This window comes from Aplidium turbinatum, chromosome 8, assembly GCF_918807975.1.
Source record: "Aplidium turbinatum chromosome 8, kaAplTurb1.1, whole genome shotgun sequence".
Classification (NCBI taxonomy): domain Eukaryota; kingdom Metazoa; phylum Chordata; class Ascidiacea; order Aplousobranchia; family Polyclinidae; genus Aplidium; species Aplidium turbinatum.
The window spans coordinates 26310328-26324347 of NC_137479.1; the positions used below are offsets into that span (position 1 = coordinate 26310328).

The 14020-nt window shown below is 38.0% G+C and overlaps 1 protein-coding gene across 2 annotated transcripts; it reads left to right on the forward strand.

The window, feature by feature from the left end:
- Window positions 1-1400: 1400 nt before the first annotated feature.
- On the forward strand, window positions 1401-7752 carry LOC145775859 (uncharacterized). Of its 2 annotated transcripts, XR_014290177.1 has the most exons (3): window positions 1401-1580; window positions 4473-5470; window positions 7168-7752. XR_014290177.1 is itself a non-coding variant. In XM_082587242.1 (2 exons), the coding sequence occupies exons 1-2, from the start codon at window positions 1453-1455 to the stop codon at window positions 4648-4650; spliced, it is 306 nt and encodes a 101-aa protein (XP_082443368.1). In that variant the 5' UTR covers window positions 1401-1452; the 3' UTR covers window positions 4651-5555. The 2 variants fall into 2 exon arrangements, 1 of the variants encoding a protein (XP_082443368.1); XM_082587242.1 differs by lacking the exon at window positions 7168-7752 and having other exon boundaries at window positions 4473-5555.
- Window positions 7753-14020: the final 6268 nt, after the last annotated feature.

Sequence of the window (14020 nt, forward strand, 5' to 3'; positions counted from 1 at the left end):
AATGAATTAATTTTAATATGAGAAAATAAATAAGGCGGCCGTGCATTTTCGTTACAGCTGTAGAGGGAAAACACTTGCAACAAAATATTAGAGCCACAGGGATATGTAGCTGTTGTTGAATGAATAAGTGAATGAAGTTTACTGTAATCGTACATTATGTTTATAAAGTTGTTCATTGATAATGGAATGTTGCCAACTATTTAGGTGAAATCGATTTAGGCTACTCCAGTAATTCAATAAAATATAAAGCTGATTTTGATTATAATCTTGATGTTGCCATTAGTAATTGGGTATCACTAATATTAGCTGGTAATATTTCTTGATTTCAGTGAAATAGCGAGTTACCTTGTTTTTACACATCGTTGCTGAATACTGATTAACCATAGTAATCTACTGCTGCTGCACTATACAATACAAACATTTCAATAAATGATTTTACCGTATAGCGCTATAAAGCAGTGTCCATGGAGTCTACAGACGCTTCATGTTTGAAATCGATTTCACACGATCCACGCTGAACCCCCCTCAAAAACAAGTCAAAAAATTTTTGAATTCTAACGTGAAACTATAATCTTATCGCTGTTTAAGTTAGACTGGTTTTGCAGAGCTCCGCAGTGCATTTTTTCAAGTTTAGATTTTTTATTAATTGCTGTAACATTGCAGCAATATACTACCTATACTGTAGGCTACTATTGTTACTGATGCCATGTCGCTTTTGGCCACATAAACCGGCCTTGTATCCTGAATCATATATTTTAAATACAAGTAAACAAGTATTCTCCAAACAAGTATTCTTTAAATATGCTCTACGTAACATTTGGTAACTGTTTTCTGTAGCTCATTGTACCAGCTGCACTACAAAACTTTCTACGATTTTAAAAAGAACCACATGTTTAAAGCACTACAAACTACCGCCCTGGTAGTGTCATGAGAATAAGGCAATCGCTGCGAGCCTTCATATCCCTTTCTCTAGATATCCCTGGTAAAAGGTTACAAATTGATTATTTTAATTCTGCAGCAGTTTTTGTGCTTTTGCATTCAGTATAGGCCTAATAACTATATTTGATTTAGTCTATTATTATATTATTTTACTAATGGAAAGTTAGGTCCGCTGTGGAAATAACAATCATTGAAAGGATAATCAACGTCGACTGAAAATTTTATCCATTAATATCATTGTGCCAAAATCGATATTATAATGTCAGGTGTGCTTTGTTCAACGTTGAATGGAAACCAAACATTGACAGCTTATTTTGTCACTTGTTTGAAACAAAAGACTGCCTATAAAGTTACACAATAAAAATACATCAGCTACCAATTGTACAAAGAAATCTATTACATTCGATATAGTTAACAGACCTCAAGTTTTTTTTACCAGAGCTACACTGCCAAAAGATTTATTTAGAAGGAAAGCAAAAGTGCTGAAAGGTCTTTCCTAATAGTAGACCAAACATGGCACCAAAGGAAAAATGGGGAACCATCACGCCGTGCAGATTTTCACTGAACAGTAAGAAAATGACAAATTATGAACTACAACAGTCGGTGGAACGGTTGACAGGGCATAGACCTAAAAAAATGAGGTAAGTAAGTTTCAATGTATTTTTTGTATCCTGCTGTACTGTCTGCATGTCGTTTTTGTGAGATTTTTTTTCTGGTAGGCTATATATTTTCAAGTTACACAAATATGTTTAGTGGTAAACTGAAGGGCAATCATTCACCGTCAAATACAAAAAAAGAAAACTCATTGCATGTCTGTGTCACTGTGTGTTTTGCCGATGAAATAAAAAGGTCAACTAGCTCAACTCTCCCGTCGATGCAGAAGAGTTGAGCATGACCTCAAGCAGTGGCAGATCCAGGAGGAGGGCTATTAGAACGATCACTTTTCCTAAAACACAAAAAGTATTTTTCTTCATGATATATTTGCAAAGTCGGATTAATGTAGACCGACTGTATGTAATGCAGTACAGTATACTGTATTAATCCGACCTTGCAAATACACCACCTGGCCTCAAGATGAGTTGAGCTATTGCTGACCTCTGACCTAGATTACACAAAAATAAAAGACTTACCGTATTATGAAATATATCATCCAGTAATAGTCAGCACACAGTGGTTCGTTGTCACTTGTTAGACACATTTCTTCACCATCTAATTCGATAGGAATGGCTGTATTAGGGTGACAACTATGTCCGTTATCAATGGGCCCAAATCTTCGGTCAAAACAGCAGTTTTAATGCTATTTAAATTCCAACCAAAGCGTTTTTCTAGCAGTTTTTTTATTTCTCCGAGCGGCAGTGTAGGTAGAAGAGTCAGTGTCCCTTTGAGAATTAGACGTCAAAATAATTGAACCAAAAATTATAATAAATTATGATATTATTACTAACAAATTAATGTGATGTCACACACCTTTCAAAAAAGAGAATTTATAGTTTACATACCTCTTTCGGCAACCCTGATATCTGCAAGTTTTATGGACATTTTCGTTATTTCGGTTAATTACACACCTTGACTGGCGAGTGGCGACACTTTACTTAGGCAAATCGCGATAGCAATTTTGTTTGCGGTTTTTGATGTGCAAACCATTAGTAAACTATTGAAGAGAGGTAAGCCATGTCAACCTTAGTCGGAAAGACTCAAGTTAGCAGTGTGGTACTGATCGACAATACTTAGCCTATGTCTATCGTGACAAAAAGGCATAGCCTAAACATTGACAATATGTTACAAATATTATAAAGAAACTAACTGCTACTTCTTCATAACTACACTTGTGACTTAAAAATCCACGTTTAGCTTTGATTTTCGCAAAATAGTAGGCTATTAATTCTACACAAATTTTATGAAAGGGCCCAAATATTAAATTTCAATATTTTAAATTATCTTTTATGGGGTGGGATCAACCCTACTTATGGCTCAAGTATCCTGGGTCTGCCCTATCACTTCATCAACAGATAATCTTCAAAGTTACCCTTACTTGAAAGAAGCAATGTAGGCAAGGCATATCAATACCAGAACTTGCCTGCCTTGAACTGCCTGCAACGCCGTCTGGAGCAGACGCCATATTACAACAAGGTCATTGATTTAAACACTCCAAAACGTAGCTTAAAATTTACTCAATGTTTGTTTTACCGACTCGGCTATCGGGGTGGATGCCTGTAGCCAGGCCCGGATTAAGGTCAAATGGGGCCCCTGTGCTAATGAATTTTATGGGGGCCCTTACCAGCTTACGTGGAGCATAATGGAAGTGAGCTAGTTTCGCTTGCAGAGGAAACAGAGCGTTGCTTAGGTAAGTTAGATAACTTTGAAATAGCACGTGATCGATGATTAAATAAGCATGTGCAAATTAAGTCAACAGTGTTTACGTTATAATGGATGCAAAATCACACACATTAAATCAACGAAACCGCGCAAGGGAAAACATTGTAGCAAGGGACCACTGTTCGTACTGCACACTACACTGCAAATTGCAATGAAAGGTTATTCTGAATTTCTATTCTAAACTGCTCTTTCATTCACTACTAACTACCAATAGGATTTAGAAAACTGACATGAAATTCAGTCAAACGGCTTCTTTATGGCTTTCTTTACTGCAAAGTCTTTGTTGCCAAAGAAAAAATACAAGAACCATATTTTTATTTCACGTGAAGGGGGAAATATATTGATAAATGTGTTACTTTTTTTAGACAGAGGGGCCTATAATGTAATACCCACTTTTCTTAATTTTTTTGCTTGAAAATTTTTTCAGGAAAAATTTGTTATTTTATTTTATTTATTTCATTTTTAGGAAAAGTGGGGCCCTCTGTCTGCGGGGCCCCTGTGCTTTAGCACACCCTAGCACAATGGTTAATCCAGGCCTGCCTGTAGCAAAATTTGTTAATACCAACTACGCTATGGCCTACTTTTAATTGGGATGCTCACAAGTGAAACATGATTTCTTTGAAACCTCATTGAACAAAAATTGCATTTTGCAAGTGCACAAAGAGTGATCTTGATCTTCAAGATCATGATTTTGATTTTCAAGATAACATTATTTTGGTGAACTGATCTTCACGATCGCATATTTTTGGTTTGGTTTTGAATCTTTATCCTCGGACTGACAAAGCCTTGATATGTTATTTCTGGTAGTTTCGCATAATTGTAGAGGCTCTTGACGCAGGGCCGGTTACCGACACTGGCAGAGTAAAGTTTTCCGATTGTTAAAGTGTTGTTGCCGTGGAATTATTTCACTCACTAGGTGCCGCTCAGGGGCCGCTGAATGGAGAGCAGTCCTGAAAGTGCGTTGCTCAAGCGCACACCGTGAGAGTCGAACAAGCGCCGCGCGACTTTGAAACAGGCTCGTCACTGAGCTAACGAGGCGGCTTTTATTGATCTTGATCGAAAATCACACAATCTGGTGATCTTGCCCATCTGTGCCTATACTCTATTAGGCTATCTACAGTAATGTATGTATCTAAACTTTGTTTACAATTTTGTAGGGTGTGGTGGGATGAACCGTGGCAGCACAAGAAGGGAAACCCAACTACGGTCAAGAAAATCGTTGCAAAGCTCACGGACAATGCTTCAGATAAAGCCACAGATTCCAAGCGTACTGCCAAGGGACGCATACTGAATATGGGCGTTGTAAATAGCTATGCTTGGAAAGGCTACAATTGAATGTTACCACAATATGTGGGCAGTAGGCCTACTCCTACTGGTGTAGCCTACAAGTGACGTAACGTAGTCTAGGCCTACACTGAAAGTTTCAGAACAATATGAAGTAGCCAACAAGCACAGTTTACGTAAAATAACTTCATCATGTTGTGTTCATTAATTTTTAAGCTGTTCTGCCTCGCAACTCGCAAGTAGGCTAGCCCACACAAAAACAACTCAAAAGACATTTCCAATGCAAAATTTCTCACTTTTACGGTGTGTAAATCATTGTAATATCCTACAGTATTGTGTTTCGTTCGTTGACTGCAAACATGTGTGGTAAGTTGCATGGGCTCCGTTAGAGGGGGGGGGGGGGGGACGCGGGGGTGATTACCCCCACCAATCGGAGTGGGGGGGGGTAACTAATGCAAAATTACCTCCCTCCCCCACTAATGAAGAGATAAAAATTTCATTTTAATATATTGTTTAGTTTTGTGTTTTATTTTCATGTTTTTATGTTGTTGCACAACTTTTGAAGTGTTTGCTTGGAAACTGACTCGCAAGACAACGCGAAGTCATCTATGGCCAAACTATGTATCCTGTCAAAAATATACGCATCACAATGCGCTTTGTGTAACGTCATAGTTTCTCACTGCTGCAAACTGTTTAATTTCGCTTTTACCACTCAAGAACGAAACCACTACAGTTGCATTGTTTCAATGTCTTAATACTTTCGGTTGATGTAAAAATTAATGCATTTTAGCTTTTATTTTAATTTTTTCTGAATTGAATGTAGGCCTAGCTAGACCCTTATCGTGTTGTATTCATACAATTGTAAATTAAAGTGCAACTGCACGATGACTTTGACCTCACTTTATCTGAAAGAGCATGTTTCAATCTATAAATACCAACCTCGCCCTTACTTTTTAAGGCTATATTTATCTCAATAAAAATTATCAAAAGTAAAGGTTTTCCACGCGCTTGTATTTTTGGCCACGTTCCTGCAATCGCGGATTGCATTGCGCAACACGCGGATTATGACGTCAGTTGGAGTCAGTCAGATCGAAGCGATAATTGGTTTTGCAACTCATTGCAAGTCTTTTAGTTGTGTTTATCCTAAAGGAAGGAGGGTTTTTTTCGCTGCTTCGATCTTGTTGCACGTGCTTTTTATGTGAAGGCAGGTAGTTTAGGCTCTTTGCAATCTCGAGTTTGAAAAAAATAAGCCAGGTCGGTTGACTTATCCATTGAAATTGTTGGTTGAGGGACAGACCAAAGCTGTCATAAGCCATGCGAGGTAAGGTACATCTTAACCAATGATATGTGACATTCTTGTAAACTTCAAGTCTTTCGTTCAAATATATAAAACTTTAAAACAAAACATTTCTCTTGCAACTTCGTTTCTTAGATTATTGTAGTTCTGAGCCAAACATTTAAAATGGTGAAAATTTGCTCTATCTGTCACACAAAATTTGTTTCTGTTGCAAAAGTGACATTTTGTTATATCTCCAATTACGAAGCTATTATATCTCCTATGCAATTCAGGCTGGTCGCCTATAGGCACGTGCTGGACAGCTGGAGTGGCTGTTGGATGGAGAAGTTTTGAGCAAGTCCAACAGAGTCGTGCTGCCATCCTGCATTGTCTCTTTTATCCGCAGAAAGTATCCCAGCGACGATGGAGACTATGCTGGGTTCCGAAGACCAGTGTTAACATTTTAGTCTTTTTAAAACGAAATCTGGTTTATTTGCAACCGTTTGGTTTATTTTTATTTTTCGATTTGGTGTGTTTTTTTGGTTTGGTTTGTTTTCGATTTGTGTGTCGTAATGCGATTTGTCATCAATATTGTATGTTGGTTTATTCTTTTACTTTATTTCTGCTTCAATTTGGCTTATTCTGGTCTTTTTTGTTTAGCTTCATGTGTTGTAATGCGATTTGTCATTAGTATTGTATGTTGGTTTATTTTTTAGTTTATTTCTGCTTCAATTTAGTTTATTCTGGTCTTTTTTTTGGCTTCATCTAGTTTATTTTTAAAGAACGTAGATGTCAACACCGCCGAAGACAGTCCCAATGAATGCTAAAGCGTTATCGCATGATAGTCGACTGTACTATGTCCTGCAATACAAAATATTTTCGATGTAACTAAGTTTGACTGTTGTAATCTACGAAACTAGCCTTCGGCGATTGGCTTCGCAAACCACTCCTGGTACACAAGCATGAACAACTAAATTTGTATAATGCTGGCTGAAAGATGCGTCTTCACTATGGATGCCTTATAAATTTGCGTATTCCCTAGCAACCAAGCCTATCTCGGCTAGTTTGGTCTCCACTAAGCTCGACTCCAACTGACGTCATATCGCTAGGTGGCGTTGACGAGTTTGCTACTTCCAGGTAGCGTGAGAGAGAAGCGCTAGAGAGCGTGAGAAAAGGGTCGGTTTCTCGGCTGTGGGCCTCAATTGTAAGGAAGTGAGTTTTTCAACAAGTACCGGATGGCTTGGCAATGGATTCTAGCCTATGTTAATTCGATCGTGCAGTTGCACTTTAAGTTATAGAAACCTTTGACCTTAACGCTTTTGATCTTTTAAATCTAACCATTTAGCGTCTGAAGTGCAAAATTTGGAGAACTTGAGCCAAGGAAGAATACAGAGAGAAATTTTTGCGTACGTCCCAACCTTTTCCAGTTAAAATTGTCTAAAAACCTCAAAAAATGTGGCAAATGTTAAAGAGCTTTTGCTCGCGATTTCAGATTCGTTGAAATAATTTTTTGATTTTAAATCGTGCTAAAAGGCAAAAATTTTGCGCCTTCGGCGCGAAACATGCCGCCTACGACGCTGTATAAGTAACTGAAGCTTTCAGTAATGCGAAGGAGGGTTTGGGTGGCGACCTCCCAGAAGTATATGTGATGCGATAATCCAATAAGCCCCCTGTCGATGTCAAAATATCGTTCCCGCCCCTGCTTAAATTACCCCCCCCCCCACTCTCAGGAAGTGTCCGGAGCACCTGGTAAGTTGGGATAACTATAACTTACGGTTTGCCAACATAGCCTAATATGTTGGTGTCAATTAAACTTAGATGAAGCGTGGAATAGGTAACAATTATTTTCTTTATGCATAAACTTCGGGGGAGCTTTGTGTTGCATGTTACTAACTTTTTGTTTGTTGATAAATTATTTGTTGAAATATCCGTTGATGATGCTCGAAAAGTAGCCTAGTATCATGACTGCATGTAGCCAACAAGAAGGTCTGGAACAATCTTTTAGAAATTTAGAGGACACCAGAATTTCAACAAAGGTTTTATTTAAAATTTAAGTTTTACTTAGTTTTTTTTTTTTTTATGACTATACAAAGATTTTAATTATTTAGCCCAGGGGTGTGCAACGTGCGGCCCGCGGGCCAAATGCGGCCCGCGAAGAAAAATTGTGCGGCCCGCAAAGATGTGCCAATTTTGAATTGTGTGCCGCCTGCGAAACGTGTTTATAATTTAGTTTAGTCTGGTACGTGTGAACAATTCATTGTGGAGTGGATTATTATAGATTCGTACCTTCTGTTAACCATTTTAGAAATCTTCCACCAGCCACCGCTAACCCATTTTGTTTAATTATTTGGAACGTAAAAATGTATGGTCACATAAAAGGCTTTATGAACAAATTACGACTTTAGAAAGCTCACATACAGATGGGAAATCTTTTCCACTTTCCAACTTTGAGAGACTATGGAATGCATCCTGAGAAGAAAACTAAATTTGAAAAATTGTTGTATGAATTTTTGGCTCGTTTCAAGGACTTTAAATCTCATGAATATTTGTTTGGTATATTCTCTTCGCCATTCGACACAGACAAAGCACCAGCAGCTGATATCCAACTTGAACTGATTGATTTTCAAGAGAAAACGGATTTGAAAGCAAAGTATTTAGTAATGAATCTTGGCGATTTTTACCGAAAACATCTCAACCAAGATGACTTTCCACATTTGAAAAAATCCATTGCTTCAAAAATGTCTCTTTTTTGGCTCAACGTATTTGTGCGAACATTTTTTTTCTAAAATGGGCGTCATGAAATCTCCCTATCGATCAGTTCCGACAGACGAACACTTGGAAAATGGACTTCGAATTGCGAGCACTTCCATTAAAGTAAATTGGGAAAAAGCCACCAGGAAAAGAAACCAGCTGCAAACTTCTCACTGAACTAGTTTAAAGTGGGTGTGACAATAAATTTGATTAGCAGTTTTCTTCAGAAATTTATGCGTCTTCACTTAAGTTATTATATCTGCAAGGAGATAAGGTCCTCTAATAATGCCGTAAGAATAACAAAAAAACTACTTTTTTGTGCCTGCAACTAGGGGAAGTGTGGGACCTATGGCACACTTTTTTTGAAATGGTCATAACTTTTGTATTTTAACTTCAAGCTACCTAAATTTTGGATTATATTATGCTGGTGGGTGGTTTTAACTTATGATAAAGCGAAATAAAAATATGTTGCTTGGTTAGCTTGTTACGAGAAAAAACAAAAATTTTGCGAAATGTTCCATTGGTCCCACCCCTATGGGACCAATGGAACACCCGATGGGACCTATGGAACGCTAATGCATTAGAGCTAAAAGCACTGCTCATTGTCAAGCAAAATCTAGATTTTTAAAAAAGCACCACGGAAAACATTCAACACCAATCGAAAAAAACGAATACACAGAAAAATAACAAAAAATGAAACCCACAAAATAAAGTCACGTGGTAAAGTTGTTAGGCTACTAAAAATATTAAAAACCTAAAAACTCTACCCCTCCAAATTTAAACTTTCTTACTGAAGTGCAGGCGTTTCCAATGATATCACCTTTCAAAGTGAATTCCTTATTCCGAAGTTTTCAGTAAAAACACTATGCAACGAACATTATATATTGAACAGTGTTGCCACTAACAAATTTTGGGTAATAGGGTTCACATTGAACAGTAACATTTCGGCAACGACTGCATGCAGAGCTTATTTAAAACTGCATTGTCTCTTTCTTAGTTTTTTACCATTTAAATGACAAATCCAGCCAGAATAATGATAGCGCCCCTTACCTATGGAACACCTATGTGAAACAGTGTTCCATAGGTCCCACATAGCCATGATGTTTAGATAACTGGTTGTAAGTTTGAAATGATGCACTTCACTGTGCTGCATTCTTGTCTATATACTGTTTAAATAAATGGTTTCATCGGAGATTCTGCGCTAAGAGTCCTGCTTGCCCTAAACTCCTAAAGAATTCTTACAAAGTTAGACCTCAAAGGTACATTTTCAAGCTCAAAAACATAAAAAAGCGTTTGCGTCTTTCAAAATAGCCTTTTCCAGAATTTTTGAAGTTGATTTATGCTTACATGTCAAAACGGTGTTTCTAAATATAAATATTTTTTAAAATCCACTTTTGGTTTGGGAGCAAATCTGGTGTTCCATAGGTCCCACACTTCCCCTACTAGAAATCATATGTTAAGTAAACGTGCGGCCCGCGGTTTCACCCAGTTATTTATATCTGGCCCTCCTGTAATAAAGGTTGCACACCCCTGTTTTAGCCTATGGGAACGTTCAAATATTACGTAACGCCTTCGAGGGGGGGTTTATGCAAAGCGTTACGTTAACGTCACATCGGGGGGGAGGGGGTTCAAGCAAAACGTTACGTAACGCTTTCGAGTACGAAATGGTAGTTTTTTGTGCTGAATTCGTAGTGAAAAAGCGTTACATGGGGGAGGGGGGGATTGAAAAAAGCGTTACGTTGGCGTTACATGGGGGAGGGGGGGGTCAAAAATTCGGAAAAAAAGCGTTACGTAATATTTGAACGTTCCCTATTTAGTGATTCTGGGAATCTTTATCCTTGGACTGATAAAGCTTCAACTAGAAACCAGATAAATATAGGCCTATAAGCTTTATACAGTAGAACTCGGTTAATCCGGATAAAACTGGAAGTACAAATGATTTGTAATCTTTTTCTTGAGAAACAGCTTTAGATTATCCGGATTATTTAATCCTGATTTTCGCCTATTCCGGACAAAAGTTGCGCTTTCTCTATCGCTTTATCCGGATTTGCTTTGTTTGACCGTGATTTTTTGTAAGTTTTCCATAGAAACTCGTCTTCGGTAACTGTTTTCAAAAGTTTTGAGTGACTACAGATTATTCCGACACGCATGTCTGAAGATGTAACTTTTGCCAGTGTGTTAGACGCAGAGTCTACAAATACATTCATTTCAAAAGAACTCTATCACTGGGTTGCTAATGTGGTGATCGCGCGTCTCGAAATTGGCAGATGACCACACTAATGCGTTCAATTTCGGTGATTTTTACCGATACCCTTCTATCTAGGTAACGTCAGGCTTGATAGAACCGTCATCGGTTAATCCGGATGGAATCGCCGGTCAAATCGAATCCGCATTAACCGAGTTCTACTGTATAAGCTTCAACTAGAAACCATGTCATGGAAATGACTACCGTACTTTTTAGCCCTTACCCAACCAGCCGACAGAGAATCCATCACTTGATTTGCTTTGTATCATCTTCTTTTTGCACCTTTTCACGTTACGGAAAACATAGCTTATGATTGATTCGAGGTTTCAGTGACAATGGCTGAATTTTTTCTTGGTAAAGTGGCTACTCCGCTTTGGCTCATCAAGTGTCATGAAAGAAAAAAAAATCAGACTAGGCAACTGACTTTAAGGTCTCCACTTCGATATCTTGTTTGGAGCAACCAGGGCAAAGCCTAATTTTATTGCGTTTAGGCTAACTATCAGTTAAGATAGTGGTTTCCAAACTATGGGCCGCAAAGGGATCATGCAGGGACAATCTAAATCTTCCAAAATGGGACAGAAAAAACAATGGATGGAAAATATAAGTTTAGTGAAATAAACGACGGTAGGCTATTCATTTGACCTTTATCCTCAGACTGGGAAAGCTTGCTTTGAGAGCTTAATCCTGGCAGTTTCGCAGTAAACACTTAAAACCACTGACGCAGAGCCGGTCACCGAGATTGACAAAGTAGAGTTTTTCGATTTTGAAGTGTTGCCAGGAAATAATTCCATTCACTTGATGCCGCTGAATGGAGATTAGTTCTGAAATGCGTTGCTCAGGCGCACACCACGAAAGCCGAATCAGCGCCGCGTGATCTTGCGCCGGGCGCGCAACCACGCCCACAGAGCTAATTTTCCGCACAGGTTGTCTTTGTCGCGAGATGTTCAACACACTCAGATTTGGGTAGGACTTAAAAAAATTTGGACACATCAATCATGCAAGCTTAAACAGTCCAAGTGGCCATTCAATCAAAAAGTCACAACCAGCCAAAGATAGAAAACATCTTCGATTAATCAATGACTTCCGCCCCATAAGCTGTGGTTAAGCGCCCGACTCAAGATTAAGCGACGCTGGTTCTGATCTCGGGGTGTGCGCTTGAACAACGCATTTCAAGATTGCTTTCCATTCAGCGGTACCAAATAGATGGAATAATTCCTTGGCAACAGCACTTCAACAATCAGAAACTTCATTCTGCTAATCTCGGTAACCGGTCCTGCGTCGGTCGTTTAAAGTCTCTAACAACAGGGGTCGGTAACCTATGGCTCGCAAGAATTTTAAATGTTGGAACAAATTTGCACTTTTGCTCCTCGGAAATATTTGTTCTGAAATAATCAAGACATCGGTAAGTCACCAAAATAAAAGTTTGTCACTAAACTTCTCATTAGAATATCCTTTTGACTTCACCAATGAGCCATGAGCATGCGTAGTGTGATCAAATAATCAAACAAAGTAGCGATACCACACTAAATTGGCAAATTTAAGTTTATCAAATTTAACTCGAAAGAAGTTGAAATTGCCAATTTACTGTGGTTTATTTTGATGGTCAAGGTGTTTTTTTTTCAAGATGACGCTGCGAACGAGTTGGTCTCGAAACGTCGTTGCTCAGATTTTAAAAACATATGACGCATTGTGGTACAACTTGGTCATTTACTTAATAACTAGGGCATCTATAAAATCAAAATTCAGATAATCTTCGTCACACTTTCTCTTTTTTCCACTCATTTCATGTCAATAGAATTGATTAATTAAAAATAAGCCTAATTAAATCAATGTTAAAATAAAAGTTTACGCATGGTACTGTTGTGGAGTTGGGGATACTGCTGCACTTCTAGCCGCAGTCAGTCGTTGCTATTATTATTACAATTAGAGCTCGAGGCTGCTGTGCCAGAAAACCGTTGTGCTGCGAGAGGGCGTCGCAGAAATATTTAGCAACGTCTAAAACATCACAAAGAATGCGAGATGTGACAACACGCTCTACAAACACTGTGCCACTGTAACACAAAGTTTCATCTTCAACAATCGACTGTCCAGAGTAGTTGTGAAGACATGTTTAGTCATAATCTGTGCAGTTTTTCAATTTCTTGCGCCCCCCCTTGTGAGCCTCACACGCCCCCAAGTCTAAGAACCACTGCTCTATATGATAATAAGCCTACTCATCATAATAAGCAATATGCAATGAAAGAAATGAAACAAACAAACTAAAATAAAATAAGACAAGTAACAAAGGGGGTTGACTGTTAAATGGTCACCACTGGGACTGAACAGTGTGAACAGGCTTCAACCTCATCATCATTGGTAGCACTTGAAGTTGGTTGGTTCATTGGTACCACTTGCTGAGCATGCGACCACACTTTTGACTTACAGAACTTTTGTCAAAACTGCAGTGAACTACAGTAATTTACAATAAGTTATTCAGCAGCTATAATTTAGCACTTTCTTTTGGAGTTCTTTTGTTATGATAACTGAAAACAGTTGTTACTTGAAAGAATGTATGACACGATTGGAAATAGTATAAAAAAAAAACAGACAAATAAAACGGACAAAAAACAAAAAAATAAGCACAGTAAAATAAAACAATTAAAAAATCGACAACTAAAAAAAAAACGTTTTTAAAAATCTTTAGTTTTGAGATTTATATACAAAATTAATCCTTCAATCCTTCTTCTATCCCCCAAAACACTTTTATAACCACTATAGTTACATCTCGTAATTTTATCTCAAAAACAAACAACAAATTAACAGAGCAACATAACGAGACATCAAACCTACACGTAACGATTGTGGTTGCAAACGATTATACAGTGACATTTCAATTCTTTAATCCTTGGTTTCAGTTGAATAAAAATGTGCAATTTTTTTTCACAGTAAATCAACAGTACAGCACCATTCAGAAAGTGTACGAAGTTTCGACCACAATAATGTGAGCAGACAAAACATGAACCAAGATCGCCAAACACACGGTGCCCGTACACAATATTTCCAAGCACTAAAAGATGTGTCTTGGTGTTAAAACGTCTGGGTAAAAACAAATGAAATCAACACAGCACCGAAACCCGAATCTCTCAGATTTTAGTGAAAATTACATGATT

What these genes read in the sequence shown, in the direction of transcription:
- LOC145775859 (XM_082587242.1), top strand. Translation starts at nt 1,453, where the DNA reads ATGGCACCAAAGGAAAAATGGGGAACCATCACGCCGTGCAGATTTTCA. An exon ending in CATAGACCTAAAAAAATGAG is followed by an intron (nt 1,581 to 4,472) that starts GTAAGTAAGTTT and finishes ACAATTTTGTAG; the next exon opens with GGTGTGGTGGGATGAACCGT.